The sequence below is a fragment of the Oncorhynchus keta genome, chromosome 25, assembly GCF_023373465.1.
Source record: "Oncorhynchus keta strain PuntledgeMale-10-30-2019 chromosome 25, Oket_V2, whole genome shotgun sequence".
Classification (NCBI taxonomy): Eukaryota; Metazoa; Chordata; class Actinopteri; order Salmoniformes; family Salmonidae; genus Oncorhynchus; species Oncorhynchus keta.
In genome coordinates, this window is record NC_068445.1 from 13,824,850 (window position 1) to 13,840,469 (window position 15,620).

The 15,620-nt window shown below is 43.2% G+C and overlaps 1 protein-coding gene across 1 annotated transcript in view; it reads left to right on the forward strand.

The window, feature by feature from the left end:
* LOC118358258 (rasGAP-activating-like protein 1) overlaps positions 1 to 14,075 on the forward strand; it is a 52,648-nt gene extending 38,573 nt beyond the window's left edge. Inside the window, exons 10-21 of the mRNA XM_035735860.2 lie at positions 2,037 to 2,190; positions 4,711 to 4,775; positions 5,009 to 5,121; positions 6,453 to 6,645; positions 6,807 to 6,944; positions 7,921 to 8,065; positions 8,959 to 9,134; positions 10,194 to 10,331; positions 10,501 to 10,636; positions 10,848 to 10,968; positions 12,891 to 12,958; positions 13,110 to 14,075. Coding sequence (XP_035591753.1) covers positions 2,037 to 2,190; positions 4,711 to 4,775; positions 5,009 to 5,121; positions 6,453 to 6,645; positions 6,807 to 6,944; positions 7,921 to 8,065; positions 8,959 to 9,134; positions 10,194 to 10,331; positions 10,501 to 10,636; positions 10,848 to 10,968; positions 12,891 to 12,958; positions 13,110 to 13,258 — 1,596 coding nt within the window. The 3' untranslated portion in view covers positions 13,259 to 14,075. The remainder of the gene's footprint in view (positions 1 to 2,036; positions 2,191 to 4,710; positions 4,776 to 5,008; positions 5,122 to 6,452; positions 6,646 to 6,806; positions 6,945 to 7,920; positions 8,066 to 8,958; positions 9,135 to 10,193; positions 10,332 to 10,500; positions 10,637 to 10,847; positions 10,969 to 12,890; positions 12,959 to 13,109) is intronic.
* The last annotated feature ends 1,545 nt before the right edge of the window (positions 14,076 to 15,620 follow it).

Consider the following 15,620-nt stretch of genomic DNA (forward strand, 5'->3'; position numbering starts at 1 on the left):
TACTAAATATGTTCACCAAATAATGTTTTAAAACACACTGTTTTGCAATGAAGGTTTACAGTAGCCTCAACAGCCATCTGTAAGGTATCACCATGGTGTAGCCGGAGGACAGCTAGCTTCCGTCCTCCTCTGTGTACATTGACTTCAATACAAAACCTAGGAGGCTTATGGTTCTCAATCCCTTCCATAGACTTACACAGTAATTATGACAACTTCCAGAGGATGTTCTCCAACCTATCAGAGCTCTTGCAGCATGAACTGACATGTTGTCCACCCAATCAAATGATTAGAGAATTGATCTAGTACTGAAAGCATACGCTACAGCCAGCTAGCACTGCAGTGCATAAAATGTGGTGAGGAGTTGACAATAGTTTTGAACAAATGAATTTCTTCAAAAATAAAGGAGAAGCAGTTTCACTTACTTAGCTAGCAAATGCAGCTAGCTAGTTTAGCATACTCATACACCCTGCTCAAATAGAGGGATGTTAGCTAGCTTGCTATGGCTATCCAACACAATACTGGAACTCTTCCAAGTCAAGGTAAGCTTTTGGTTTTACTACTTTATTGCCGCCGGTGTAACTGCTAAATTTTTAACTGACTATACACTATAGTTACTGCATGATTGTAGCAGGTTTACTAACGTCTTAGTTTTATTAGCTATGTTGACTATGACGTTACTTTAGCTAATATGGGGACAACGATGTAGGTTGTGTGTAGCAGTTATGATATGGTTTGGCTTGGAAAGGTTTTTTCGCCTGATGTGTTGTGCATTGAAGTCCACAAACGAAGGGAAAAGGTAAGAGGTACATATAATTATTATTATTTACCCATTTTTCTCCGCAATTTCATGGTAATTTCGTGGTTGTTACAGTCTTGTCCCAACTCCCTTACGGACATGGGAGAGGCGAAGGTCGAGAGCTGTGCGTCCTCCGAAACACAACCCACACTGCTTCTTGACACAATGCCCGCTTAACCTGGAAGCCAGCCACACCAATGTGTCGGAGGAATCACCGTACACCTGGAGACCGTGTCAGCGTGCATTGTGCCCAGCCCGCCACAGGAGACGCTAGTGCGCGATGGGACAAGAGCATCCCTGCCGGCCAAACCCTCCCCTAACCCGGACAACGCTGGGCCAATTGTGTGCCGCCCCATGGGTCTCCCAGTCAAGGCCGGCTACGACAGAGCCATGATCTCAGGATCTCTAGTGGCACAGCTAGCTCTGCGATGCAGTGCCTTAGACCACTGCACCACTCGGGAGGCCTCACAGAACACATAGATATGAGAAAGAATACAAAGTGGCTGCTCTGAATGTGAGCTGTGTTTATGTGTGATCAGGGGTGTATTCATTCCGCCAATTCTGTTGAAAAAAACGTGTCTAAAAATGAAGCGAAACTGGGATTAACATACCTGAATGTGTCTAATAGAAACTCTCGTTTGCAACTGTTGGACTAATGATTACACCCTAGATCAGCTAGATGCAGGTAAGAGTGTGCAAGGCTGTATTGAATGTGTCACTGTCTGTCCATGTGTCACTGTCTGTCACCTCAACATTTTCTCTGGACCTGTGTCACCTATGTTGTGATCTTTCATTCATTGGCTAGGTTGTAACAGCCTTATGATGGGTATAGGCAAAATTTGAGTGTCATTTAGCAGCCTAAACCTATAGATGTTACATTGAACTGGGTGAATGGAATATGAATAACAGTCATCCAACATACTGTAATAGAAATAAGGCCATGCTCCTAAAAAAAAATGTGTCCCCCATCTTAAAGGGCATTGACCGCCACTGATATTGTTATGATTTATTCAGCTACTAATGAATTCAATTTTCATGCCATATGAAGATGCCACGATGCGTGATTCCTTTCTATGAAAATACATTTCCTTCTTTAGATTTATTTGAATATGCCATATCTTTCCACAACAGGGTTATATAGAGAGCATAATGTGCTCCATGGCTGACAGACACAAAGTCAGCTTCCTCTCATATATGAACACCTGGCTAATAGACCCTGACTATCTATGACCCCTCCCAGGTGGAGGACAGCAGCCCTCTGACCATGCTGGAGGAGGTGACCACGGTTGAGAGCCGGCAGGATGTGGCCATGACCCTGGTCAAGATCTACCTGGGCCAGGGCCTGGTGGTGCCCTTTCTGGACTACCTCAGCACCCGTGAGGTCAACCACACTTGTAAGAGACACTGGCTGGCTTGGGAATTTAACATTGGATAGGAAAGTCATATTTGTGAGCTTAAAAAAAACATGGTTATATGACCACTGAATCTCTTGGATGTAGGGAAACAAATCCCTGTGAAGCTGTGAACAACCAGGGAGTGTGTAGGTTAAGGTAGTGTACAGTGTGGGAAGGAGCTTTGAGTGTGCAGTACAAGTCAAAAGTTTGCACGCTCATTCAAGGGTTTTTCTTTATTTGTACTATTTTCTACATCGTAGAATAACAGTGTAGACATCAAAACTATGAAATAACATATATGGAATCATGTAGTAACCCATTTTTTTTTTAAATTTCCAAATCAAAATATATTTTATATTTTATATCTTGAAGGAGTTCCCAGATATGCTGAGCACTTGTTGGCTGCTTTTCCTTCACACTGCGGTCCAACTCATCCCAAACCATCTCAATTGGGTTGAGGTCAGGTGATTGTGGAGGCCAGGTCATCTGATGCAGCACTCCATCACTCTCCTTCTTGGTCAAATTGCCCTTACACAGCCTGGAGTTGTGTTGTGTCATTGTCCTGTTGAAAAACAAATGATAGGTCCATTAAGCGCAAACCAGATGGGATGCTGTGGTAGCCATGCTGGTTAAGTGTGCCTTGAATTCTAAATAAATCACAGACAGTGTCACCAACAAAACATCCCCACACCATCACATCTCTTCCTCTATGCTTCATGGTGGGAACCACACATGCGGAGATCATCCGTTCACCTACTCTGCATCTCACAAAGACATGGCGGTTGGAACCAAAAATCTCAAATTTGGACTCATCAATCAAAGGACAGATTTCCACCGGTCTAATGTCCATTGCTCAAGTTTCTTGGCCCAAGTAAGTCTCTTCTTATTATTGGTGTCGATTAGTAGTGGTTTCTCTGCAGCAATTCGACCATGAAGGCCTGATTCACGCAGTCTCCTCTGAACAGTTGATGTTGAGATGTGTCTGTTACTTGAACTCTGTGAAGCATTTATTTGGACTGCAATCTGAGGTGCAGTTAACTCTAATGAACTTGTCCTCTGCAGCAGAGGTAACTCTGGGTCTTCCTTTCCTGTGGTGTTCCTCATGAGATCCAGTTTCATCATAGCGCTTGATGATTTTTGCGACTGCACTTGAAGAAACTTTTACCAGATTAATTTTAAAGTAATGATGGACTGTTGTTTCTCTTTCCTTATTTGAGCTGTTCTTGACATAATATGGACTTGGTCTTTTACCAAATAGGGCTATCTTCTGTATACCACCCCTAACTTGTCACAACACAACGGATTGGCTCAAATGCATTAAGAAGGAAGGAAATGCCACAAATGTACTTTTAACAAGGCACACATGTTAATTGAAATGCATTCCAGGTGACCTCATGAAGCTGGTTGAGAGAATTCCAAGTGTGCAATGCTGTCATCAAGGCAAAGGGTGGCTACTTCGAAGAATCTCAAATATAAAATATATTTTGATTTGTTTAACACTTTTTTTGGTTACTACATGATTCCATGTGTTATTTCATCATTTTGATGTCTTGACTATTATTCTACAATTGAGAAAATAGTTTTAAAAAATAAAGAAAAACCCTTGAATGAGTAGGTGTGTCAACTTTTGACTGGTACTGTATGTGTGCTAGGCAGATTGAATAAGAGCCCAGCTGCTCACCTGCTCTTGTTCCTGCGTATCCCACAGAGGCTCTAAGCGTTGTTGGTATTTAACACTGATTTGACGCTCTTTCTCTAATCGTAGCAGCAGCCACGGTCGGGCTGTGTGGGCGGGCGGTGCACGCCTGCCAGCACTATATTTATCAGACCTCCGACAATTATCCACCCTTAAGTCGTTTCACAAGTTCTGCGTGTTCATTAATTATATTTCTGTCTCCACCCGCGCCCCCAGGCTAAGTCATAAGGAGTTTTGTTGTGCTCTGCGTGTTTTCTTCTCTTTCTGTTCGTGTGCCTTGCGATTACAAACAAAATGCCTAAGTTTCCATAGCAACTCCACACGATCTGAAAGGGAGATCAAAATAGATGTTGGGGAGCAGCAAGACATTAAATCAGGGCACAAAGACAAATTAGAAAAAAACGACCTTAGAAGTTGTGTGGTGGACCCAAACTTCTAACTATCCTTTATGTCGTGAAAGTGCAGGCAGCTCCTCCCTATCCCCTCTCACAAATGACCTTTAGGTATACAACTAAAACACTTTCCCTGGTAACAGGTCATATCACCATGACTACTTCAATGTTCCTCCCCCCAAGGATAAAGGTAACTGTGTAGCAAAGAGGGCCAAAGAGAGTCATGTTTGAATACTGAAATTAGAGTAGCGCTAGTATTTGGGTGACCCTTGTAGACCAAGATCAATATCTGGTTCATGACTCCTCTTAGCCCCATAAACAGTGGTTTAGAAATCTGATGTCCCTGAAGTGTATAGCCTGTCCTATGTTATAAAGATATGTTACATGTTTGTTATTTACATTCCTCTTCCTTTTCATGTATCCTTCTGACAGTGGATCCAAACACCTTGTTCCGGTCCAACTCTCTAGCTTCTAAAGCCATGGACCAGTTCATGAAGGTGAGTGGAACTCCAGTATATTCTCATCATGTTGTCTAGGCATGCTCAATCCAACATGTTAGCTGGATTCACTCTTGGCAGTCACACTATGCTCACACCTGTCCCACAGTATATACATGCCAAAGACTTAAATCTAAGAACCACTATTATTCTGAATAACTGGTGTTAGCTGGATAAATATAAAATAGCATTGAATGTATGCTCTGTAAATGTGAGGTATTGTGAACTGGCAGGCTGTGGGGATGCTGTACCTTCATGAGGTCCTGAAGCCCATCATTAACCGCATCTTTGAGGAGAAGAAGTACATTGAGCTGGACCCGTGTAAAATTGACCTGAACAGAACCAGGTAAAGAGGAAATACTAGTGTAGAAATACAGATGTAAAAAATGGTTTGAGATGTAATAGTTTCCTGGATAACAGCACACAACATCTTCACAGTTGACTAGAGACAACAACATCAAGATATGAAAAAGGAATGTAAAAATGGGGAAGGTTGTTGCCTGGCAACCAGAGAGAACCCCCTAAGATAGGCCCAGTCGGTATTAGATAGAACATCGCGACCCTGCCCGCCTGTGGTGAAAAAAAACCTGTGGTTACCTAGGTTACCCCATTGGCTCACAGCAAAACCTTGATCTTTTCCAAACGCAATTTTCTTGTTGCCTGCTTTTAGTCAATTACAAAACAACATTTAAGAAAAGTACAACATGTGTAAAGATTACTTTTCAACATTGCCTGCTCCCTAGCGTTCTCACTACTTAGAAAAATGTAATATTGTAGGGCTTCCCTCATCCCCCTTTTCATGACGATGCTAGCAGCTGTTTAAGTGAGTGAGTGCCAGCTAGCGAATGGAACATTAAGCTAGCCAAGACCAACAACACAAACAAACGAACTATACAGCTACAAGTAGTAAGTGGAGTTACAAACGGACTATAAACAAGTTAAATGTCTTACCTGTGATGAAATGTTTTACGTTTAGCCTTCTTGGACACTGCATCCCCACATTTCCCACTCTCCCACACTGAACAGCCTGAAGCCAGAGGGCTGAAGCCAGAGGGTTCCTCTCGCAGGCTCTATTTCCCTACGTGGGAATATTATGAAATCGTAGGTTAGGATTTTTGACCTGGCTGCGTGTACATTGAACGACACAGCAGCTTTTCATCATGTTTTGTTATTTCTGTATAACAAAAATCGATGACGAAGTTGCCTCTTTTACAATGGGGGTCAATAGGAAAGAATGTTGGTTTCCCCAATTTGTGGGCATGGTCGAGGGGAATTCCTTATTATTATGTGAATACTGCCTGGGACTATGCCTATCTCTAATACCCACCCATCTCCAGTATCTATCATCGCTACAGACCAGACCTGATATTTACACAGACTGATCCTAAATATCCTCAGACTTAACCTGCTATGTACTGTAACACTATGCTATCTGTCCACATATGTGCTCATGTCTCTACAGACATCACAATACTGAGGCATCTATTGATTCATGGAATGTCTTGATGTTGTATTGATTTGCCCTGTGCACAGACTTCCTAATTAGTGACAATGCTTTTTGTACAAAGCAAAGATCACAGTAACGATCCGGCAGACCCTCGCGTTTCAGAGCATCATTGATTTGGCAGTATACATTTCGTTTCAATGTAACACTGACCCCTCTCTTTCTCTCTGGAGGCGTATCTCATTTAAAGGTGCGGTGTCTGAGGCTGAGGTGAGGGAGAGCAGTGTGGAGATGCTGCAGGGCTATCTGTCCAGCGTCGTAGAGTCCATCGTGGGGTCAGTTGCCCAGTGCCCTCCCGTGATGAGGGTGGCCTTTAAACAGCTGCACAAGAGGGTGGAGGAGCAGTTCCCTGAGCCAGAGAACGAGGTCAGTCTCACCAATAGGTCAATGGTCAAATGCACCTACAAAGGTCACCGAGATGAAGGTGTGTTTTCAGTGCTGGATAGAGAATAGACACTGGGGCGGTGTCAGTGTTTTTCTTTATTCGTATCTCTTGTACTCCTTCCCTACTCACCTTCTCCCCACAGGATGTGAAGTATCTGGCCATTAGTGGATTCTTCTTTCTGCGTTTCTTTGCCCCTGCTATCCTCACACCCAAGCTATTCCACTTGAGGGACCAGCATGCAGATACACGCACCAGCAGGACACTGTTACTGCTTGCCAAGGTACTGTGCCCTTGCACGCACACACACACTAACACACATGCATGCACACACATTCCCAAACAGTGCCACACAGTAAAACCAGCCTGATCACTAGAAATAGACTTCGATTTCTGACATCTGAGAACGTCGATATACAAAGAAAAAGAAAAACGATTGGTCAGCACTGGGCGCGAACTTGTGATGCTCAGACCACTGCGCCACTGCAATTCACAATGTTCTAGCAAGCCATGACAATGGTTGATAATGCTTGACGGTTACAGCAAGTCGTTTTTTCTTTTCAGCCATCCCCAAACCATTCCCATGACCTTAACCCCTCAGCATTAATGCCTTAACTGTCAACAATTGAATTGATTCTGTTTTAATCCTGTAACCACGCTGAATTAAACCTGTACCCATGCAGAATTAATGTGTCAAAAATAGAAGTTCATCCATAATACGTTGAATTTCGAAGGAAAACTATGAGACCGTGTTGGTAAAACAGTTGTAGAGGATAGAGTTGCTGTCCGTGGTGCTGAAGTCCTGTTGCTATGGGTCCTCTACAGAACATTTTCTATTTTTACCTCTGTGTGCGGCCAGGCTGTGGTTCAAAGCAGAGCTTCGGAGAGGGGTGGAGAGGGGCTTTCTCTGCTCCCTTAGTCAGGTGTGCGTGTGTGTGTGTGTGTGTGTGTGTGTGTGTGTGTGTGTGTGTGTGTGTGTGTGTGTGTGTGTGTGTGTGTGTGTGTGTGTGTCTGTGTGTGTCTCTGTGTCTCTGTGTCTGTGTCTGTGTGTCGTCTGTGTCTGTGTCTGTGTCTGTGTCTGTGTCTGTGTCTGTGTCTCTGTGTGTGTGTGTGTGTGTGTGTGTGAGAGATACTCGGATCATACTGTGCTTTTCATTTAATGCCAGGTTTGATAATGATACTCCTTGTCCATTTGATTGATGGTTTAAGTTACATGAGATAGTGATGGGTGAACATGGCTGTTTCTCTGTGTGCTCCAGGCAGTGCAGAGTGTGGGGAATCTGGGCTTGCAGCTGGGCCATGGCAAGGAGCTGTGGATGGAGCCCCTGCATCCCATCATCCTTTGCAGCGTGGCCTCTGTTAAAGACTTCCTGGACAAGCTCATCGACATAGACCAAGATAGTGGTAAGAAGCACCAGCAAGACACTGTTTATTCAGTAATGCAGGGACAGGAGTTTTTTGTCACTACGTCACCTGACTAGGGGAACTCTGGACTCTAGTAGTAAAGCATCAGTAGCCTGATGAGGAGCAAGCAGGTTACTGTAGAGATAAGGTAGAGCCACTGGAGGGGAACATCAGAACTTGGCTGGGCTCCTGTCCTGGCAGGCTAACCCACCAGGTGCCGGTGTGGCAAGGCCGTTTATTACTGATATCAATTGTAAGAATAGACCCACTGGTGAAATATTAATGGACAGCTGGGAGCTGATGCTGGGGTAACAAGGGAGCGGGTGTGCTGGGCGTTGGACTGTGCAGCCCTCGCCACCCCTACACACCACACAGATTAGATAGCATGCCCCTTTTTTTCCGTGGTTACGTGTCAGAGACTCTGTTGTTGTGGTGATCCATCTTATCCCTCTGAAATATCACGTTCCAATCTCCATGTCATCTCAGCCACTGGGCTCTCCCTCAAAGGCCACTTTGACATTTAATGCACACTGGACAACGGCTCATAATAATGGCCAGAACGGTGCAAATGGAATGGCATCAAATACCTGGAAACCATGTGTTTGATGTAATTGATACCATTCCGCTCCAGTCATTACCACGAGCCTGTTCTCCCCAATTAAGGTGCCACCAACCTCCTGTGGTGCTGTACTATATTTCAACAATATGTATAACAATACTGCTGCAGCTCCACCTTGTGTCCACATTGATAACAGTATCATTTTTGTTTGCGTGCATCAGCTGTCTTATTTCACTCTCTTCCTTTCTCCCATCCTACCTCATCGTCCTTCCACTTATTGTCACTGTTTTTCCTACTCCCTCTCTCTACCCCACCATCCTCTATCTCTCTGCAGTGTCTGAGGTGCCCCAGAGGGCTGTGTTCCTGCCCTCAGTGACAGTGAAGGAGGGCTATCTCCAGAAGCACAAGGCCGAGGGCCCCCAGCTCCTGTCCCGCTTTGCCTTCAAGAAGCGATACTTCTGGCTGAGCAGTGAGACCCTGTCGTACGCCAAGACTCTGGACCTCTGGCAGGTCTGATCCCAACATACACTCTGTACAGAAACCTATCCATGACCAGCTTTGATAACAGCTCTGATGGTAATTCCTCCACTCTGTTACGTCAGAGAAAGCCGGACAAGAAAACTTTAAGGATCAAAGTCCTCTGAAAGTGACTCATTCATTATAACAAGGTAACAATGTTTCCTCTGGTGATGAAGTGGCTCCTGTACCCTTCAAAGGGTGTTTGATCGTCATTCTGCCTCATAAAAAAAAAACATTTTAATCATCCCTCTGCCTTATTTATTTGTGTTTGGCTCTGTATGGGAACATTGTTAGTGTGGAGGCCATTGTCATGTGATGCCCAGCCTTTTGATAATGAACTTCTCTCATTTGCTTAGCCAGCACAGGACAAGAGTGGGGATAAAGAGAGAGAGAAAAAAAGAGAGAGAGGAGGGGGTAGGAGGAAGAAGGGTGACAAAAAGAGAGGGGGGGGCGGGGAGAAACAGAGATCGATAGAGAGCAAAAGAGCGAGTGAGAGAGATGTGGGGAAGAGAGTCAGGCCAGTAAAAGGCTGTTCTCTTTGAGCGGGCTCCTTCCTTTGTGTGGCTCGAATAAAGGCTAGGTTAATTGAAGGCTGTGGATATTCATAACAACATTGCAAATCAGACTGTGGACAATACCCCCTCTCCGCCTCGCCCCTCCCACCGTGCTCTAGCCTGAGTGAGGCAGGCTCCCCATGGAAGCAGCTGATTTACACATTAAAGCAGCCGTTCTGCCGGGTTTCTTCCATCCTGCTCTCTCTCACTTTCTCCCCGTTTTTCCTCCTCTCCACCACTCTTTTCTCTTCTCAGTCCTCTTTCTTTGCACATCTTGAATTGCATAATAACAAAATGTAGGTGAAGGATAAAAGCGGATACGTACTGTACAGACACTTGAAGCCGGGCCTTTACTCTCCCGAGGAGAAGCTGATACACATCAAATGAATCATTTAGCTATTTGCCTGTATTCATAAGATTACCTACGGAGTAATACAGGAGTGCCACATGGACCTGTGTTTGGATGCTCATACTGTGTTATGTGCGTATCCTGCAGATGCGTTCCTCCATCCCCATCCAGTGTGTGTGTGTCGTGGAGAGAGTGGATGAGAATGCCTTCCAACAGCAGCATGTGATGCAGGTCGTCGCCCAGGACAACGATGGACAGATCCACACCATCTATATCCAGTGCAAGGTACTGACAGACCCCCAGTCACTGACCACACTATTGCAATTGACCCTGGACTGGGTTGACTATGTGGTACTTTCTTTGCAACACTGTGATGTTTGAGTGCAGCCTCCCCACTACAAAATGGTGGGCGTTAGCAGAGACAGTATAAAAGGTAGAGTCTGTCTGTCTGCAGAATGTGAATGAGTTGAACCAGTGGCTGTCAGCCATCAGGAAGGCCAGTATCTACAACGAGCGCATGCTGCCCTGCTTCCACCCGGGGGCGTACCGCAGTGGGAAGTGGACATGCTGCCTACAGGCCAACCGCGCTAGTAATTATAACATTGACCATAATGGAAGCTTTGTTCAAGTGCCACACACTTAACATGTTAGTGCTTTTTTAACTCTTCATAATGATCTTTTTACCTGCCGTTTATGTGCACTGCTCTTACACCAGCCCATAGCTGTTTGCTCCCTCAGTTTAAGTAACTCACAGACAAAAATGAATGTGAATACACTGTATGGCCCCTCTCTCTTGTTCAGCTTTAGGTTGCAGTCGCACTCACTCTGCAGTGACTCTGGGTGACTGGAGTGACCCACTGGATCCAGACGCAGAGACTCAGACCATCTACAAACAGCTTCTTCAGGGAAGAGACAAACTCAGGTCAGTGGCATACACTTTGATATTAGGACATTTAGAGGCTATGATAAACCTCCTCCAACAGACAGTGTGCAGGATAATTTCCTTGTCACAAGGGGTCTACATTGCAACACTAGGACTACTCTCTACTCATATTCATTAGAAATAGCCTGTAACCCAGGAACACATAAATGTGGATTGATATGCTCAGCCTCTCTCACACTTGGTCACTACCATGGCAGGGAGATACCATGGTACTGGTGCAAATACTATGGTATTTTCCTGCCACGGTAGTGACCAAAAAACATAATAGTACCATGGTATTTTTTTCATTGTACTACCCTTGCAGGAAAATACCATGGTATTTGCATCAGTACCATGGTATTTTCCTGCCAACGTTGTTTCCAAAAAAACATGATAGTACCATGGTATTGAAATGTAAAGTACCATGGTAGTACAATGACAAAAATAACATGGTTTTGTACCAGCAGCATGTAGTGAAACATGAAAGCATGGTAGTTGTTTACAAGGTATTATCATGATCGTCTGTGTCCCACCATTTTTCGGGTAAAGTGACATTGACTTCTTGCTCTGCAATGGCAAAGTGTACCCTCTTAAATCCCTTTAGCTCATAGTGAAAAACCACAGCACACATTTTTTACATTTTATTTAACCTTTATTTAACTAGGCAAGTTAGTTAAGAACAAATTATTTTACAATGACGGCCTACTCCGGCCGAACTCGGGCAACGCTGGGCCAAATGTGCGCCGCCTTATGGGACTCCCAATCGCGGCCGGATGTGATACAGCCTGGATGATACAGACACATGGTCTAGTAGTGTAGTGTAGCCTCTTAAAACTTGGGACCTGGATAGGGTATCGTGAGAAGAATAGTCTGACACCTTGAAGATAAGGTTTAAAATAATTAGCTAGTTTATCTGGCACTCTTTAATACAGTTTTCAGTTGTCTCTCTCTCATTCAACTGACTCATTCAACTACTCTAAATACAATTGTAAATAGCCAACATACTACAAAACTATATAAAAAACATACTAAAAAACTACAAAAGGTATAGATTATCATCTTACTTCATAAATACATTTTCATCATGTCATTCTCAACATACCACTAACAACAGCAAGTTACAATGTTCGTTAGAGTCCTCTGTCGCCCTGACCACGACAGGCTAGCTTGACTGGCACTAATGTTAGCCGATGTCAGCTTCTATGCTAAAGGACTTTTATGGATTAATTAAACTCCAGTTAACTTGGTCTTTCATATCCTGTGCTTTATGACTCACTCACCGTGAAGATAAGGTTTCAAATCATTTATCTGGTGCTTCTCTCTTTAGTTTTCAATTGTCTCTCTCATGAAACTGACTCGCTGACTATGGGACAGCAGATAGTGTAGCGGTTAAGAGCATCGGGCCAGTAACCGAAAGGTTGCTGGTTTGAATCTCAAAGCAGACTAGGTGAAAAATTGGTCGATGTGCCCTTGAGCAAGGTATTGCTCCTGTAAGTTGCTCTGGATAAGAGCGTCTGCAAAAATGTCAAATGTAGGCAGGCTAGAGCCAATGTAGAGTGAGAGTGCGTTTATTTATTAATGCATTATACTCCCATTGTACCATTGTAACTCAAAATCAATAAAGATGGTGCCATATAATTTTTGGAGCCATTTATCATAATTGTGCATTACCATGGTTAATGTATAATGCAGGTTAAAACCATGGTTTTTCTATGATCCACGTCTATACCATGGTATAAGGGAAAGTACCATAGTAGTACCATGGTATCAATGAAAGTAAGGCCAGCCTCTCTCACAACTCTCAGCCTCTCTCACAAACTCTGTTACACACTATCTAAACATTGATAAACATGTTGATCAGTCCATTAATGCGAGTGTGCCATGCTGTGCGCTGTGCTGTGCCCTGTGCTGTGTGGTTACAGGAAGCAGTATTTGGAGGCTGAGACGACCCCAGAGGAAGAAAAGAGACTGAACTCTGGGCTGCTGACTGGTGAGACTCTGTCAAAACAGTGCCTTTTTAATATGCAGTTTAAGTAGTTGTAACACCTTAGCCCTCAGAGGTTGGTTCACTAGACCCTTGTACTATAATTTAATACTATAATTTAAAGCATTCTCCTGCTTTAAATCTAACTCTCCCCCAGATGGAGCAGACAGTAGTGGGCAGCTCCTGAAGCACAGGCAGGCTGCAGCGGCTCGGCTGCTGGGGGTGGTTCTGGATCTGGAGCAGGCCCATGCCACCTTCCAGCAGAGGGAAAGAGAGGAGGGAGGCAGCCTCATCCTGACCCCCTAGACGGGGCCTTCCCAGCAGCATGAGCCCGGGCCTGAGGGGAGAGCAGCTTCCTGCATCAGTCACAACTGTGTAGGAAAGCTAAGTGATCGCAGAAGGAAGGCAGTGTCTCCCTTCTCCCTGTCATATTGTCTGTTACATGTGATATCAAGAGGAACTTTCTTCTCATCCAGATCACTTCTTCAAAAGACAAAATGTAGAGGATGCCAAGCCCACTCTGCTACCTTCTTTTCCATGGACGTTTGACATCATACGCAGGTTTTCAGCTGTGGCAGACGGGCAATATAGTGACATAACTGATTGCTACAGGCCTTGCATGCAGATTGACTGCCACATATTAACTTCTGCTACTCTCACAAAGCTTGGGCTCTTGTCGATTGAGCAGGACACAAACTGTTATGTGGATCAGAGCTGAAGGAGGGGTTGGACATAGTGTGTCATTCGGTGGTACTGCGTTATTGCATGACTATAATGTAATGCATGCCCTGCATCCAGCGTTTGTGAAATGTGAAGAAAATGCTTTTATATTCAATATTGTCATACCTTGAAGGAGGACGATTATGCAATCTACTCTAGTTTTAGCTGAATTTACCTGAATGTATGCTATTTTGATATGGCTTTTATTGATGTGTTTTACTCTCTAATTGTATATATTTCAATTGAGAACCGCCACAATGTAGCAGTGAGATTTGGTGTTCATGTCACTGAGGACATTGCGCTGTGAGATGCCTAAGTAAATGTTATTAATACAACGGCACACATAATTGCCTGAACAGTCACGTGTTTGCTATTAGGATATTGTTTTCACTGTTGCCATGGACACCTGAGATGAATATTTAGTGAAGCTTGTGTTTGGTACTGTTGCTCTGTGCATGTATGTGGAGTAACTCAAACACAAAGCTGTGGCTTTGATAGAATACATATTTGACATATACAGTATAGGGTTCACAGTTGATTAGTTAATTGGTTAACATGTCTTTGTAGCAGTACTACTGACTCCAGTCAATCCAGTGATGTGTGTTTGCACTTCTTCTCAGGTGTTGTATTTTAAGACAGCTGATTTTGAGTAAAGTGTCATACAGTAACTGCAGTGGTGGAAAGTACTTAAGTAACAATACTTTAAAGTACTACTTAATTAGTTTTTTTGAGGTATCTGTACGTTACTTTACTATTTATATGTTTGACTGCTTTTACTTTCACTTCACTGCATTTCTTAAGAAAATAATGTACTTTTTACTCCATACATTTTCTTTGACACCCAAAAGTACTAGTTACATTTTGAATGCTTAGCAGGACAGGAAAATAGTCAAATTCACACACTTATCAGCCGAACATCCCTGGTCATCCCTAGTGCCTCTGATCTGGCGGACTCACTAAACTCACATGCTTGGTTCGTAAATGATGTCTGAGTGTTGGGAGTGTGCCCCTGGCTTTCTGAACAATTTAAAAATCAATCAAATGGAGCCATCTGGTTTGCTTAATATAAGGAATTAGAAATCATTTATACATTTACTTTTGATACTTAAGTATATTTCAAACCAAATACTTTTTGACTTTTACTCAAGTAGAATTTTACTGGGTGACTTTAACTTTTACTTGAGTAATTTTCTATTAAGGTGTCTTTACCTTTTGTCAAGTATGACAGTTGGGTACTTTTTCCACCACTGAGTAGCTGTCATGCGTTTAATGAAAATTGGACATATTATGTAGATCATTTCTGTTCTACTTCAGTTGGGCTCTCTGTGGTGAGCTTATGATGTTGACTCTTAACAGTATGACCATATCCTGTCTTAGCCATTTCAACATCGATGTACACTACAAGACATTTCATATGCTGTACCTTATATTTTGTATACAATTATGTTTTTCCTCCACAACTTTGACCAAATTCAGGTTGGTTGTTTCGAGCTAAGCTCAGAGAGATGAGGAGTCAGACTCCAAGTGTGTGAGTTGAGTTGCGTGGAATGGTGTGTGCCATTCGAGATGTGGGATATGTTTCAGATGTCAAACTGTGTGTTGTCTTTATTTTGGTAATAGTTTATTTAATTAGTCACGAGGAAGAATATTTTATTTCGATCAGACTTGTCGATCAAGAGAGAAAAGACAAACTTATTAGAATTTTACAATTTCACTTATACAAATGATCTTGAACTGTTATCCAGATAGATTTTTACCTATTATTGTAATCTGTTTTGTAAATTGTATTCTCTACATTCCAAATTGTATTTACAATGGCTTGACATCTTTGGAAGCTTATTTTAGACCACTGTTGTATTCCACAGAAATTCACCAAGCATGCCCTCAATTTCAAATCTGGACAAATATTGAATGTTGCTCATTGACATGGTATTTGCTGAAAGAGAGC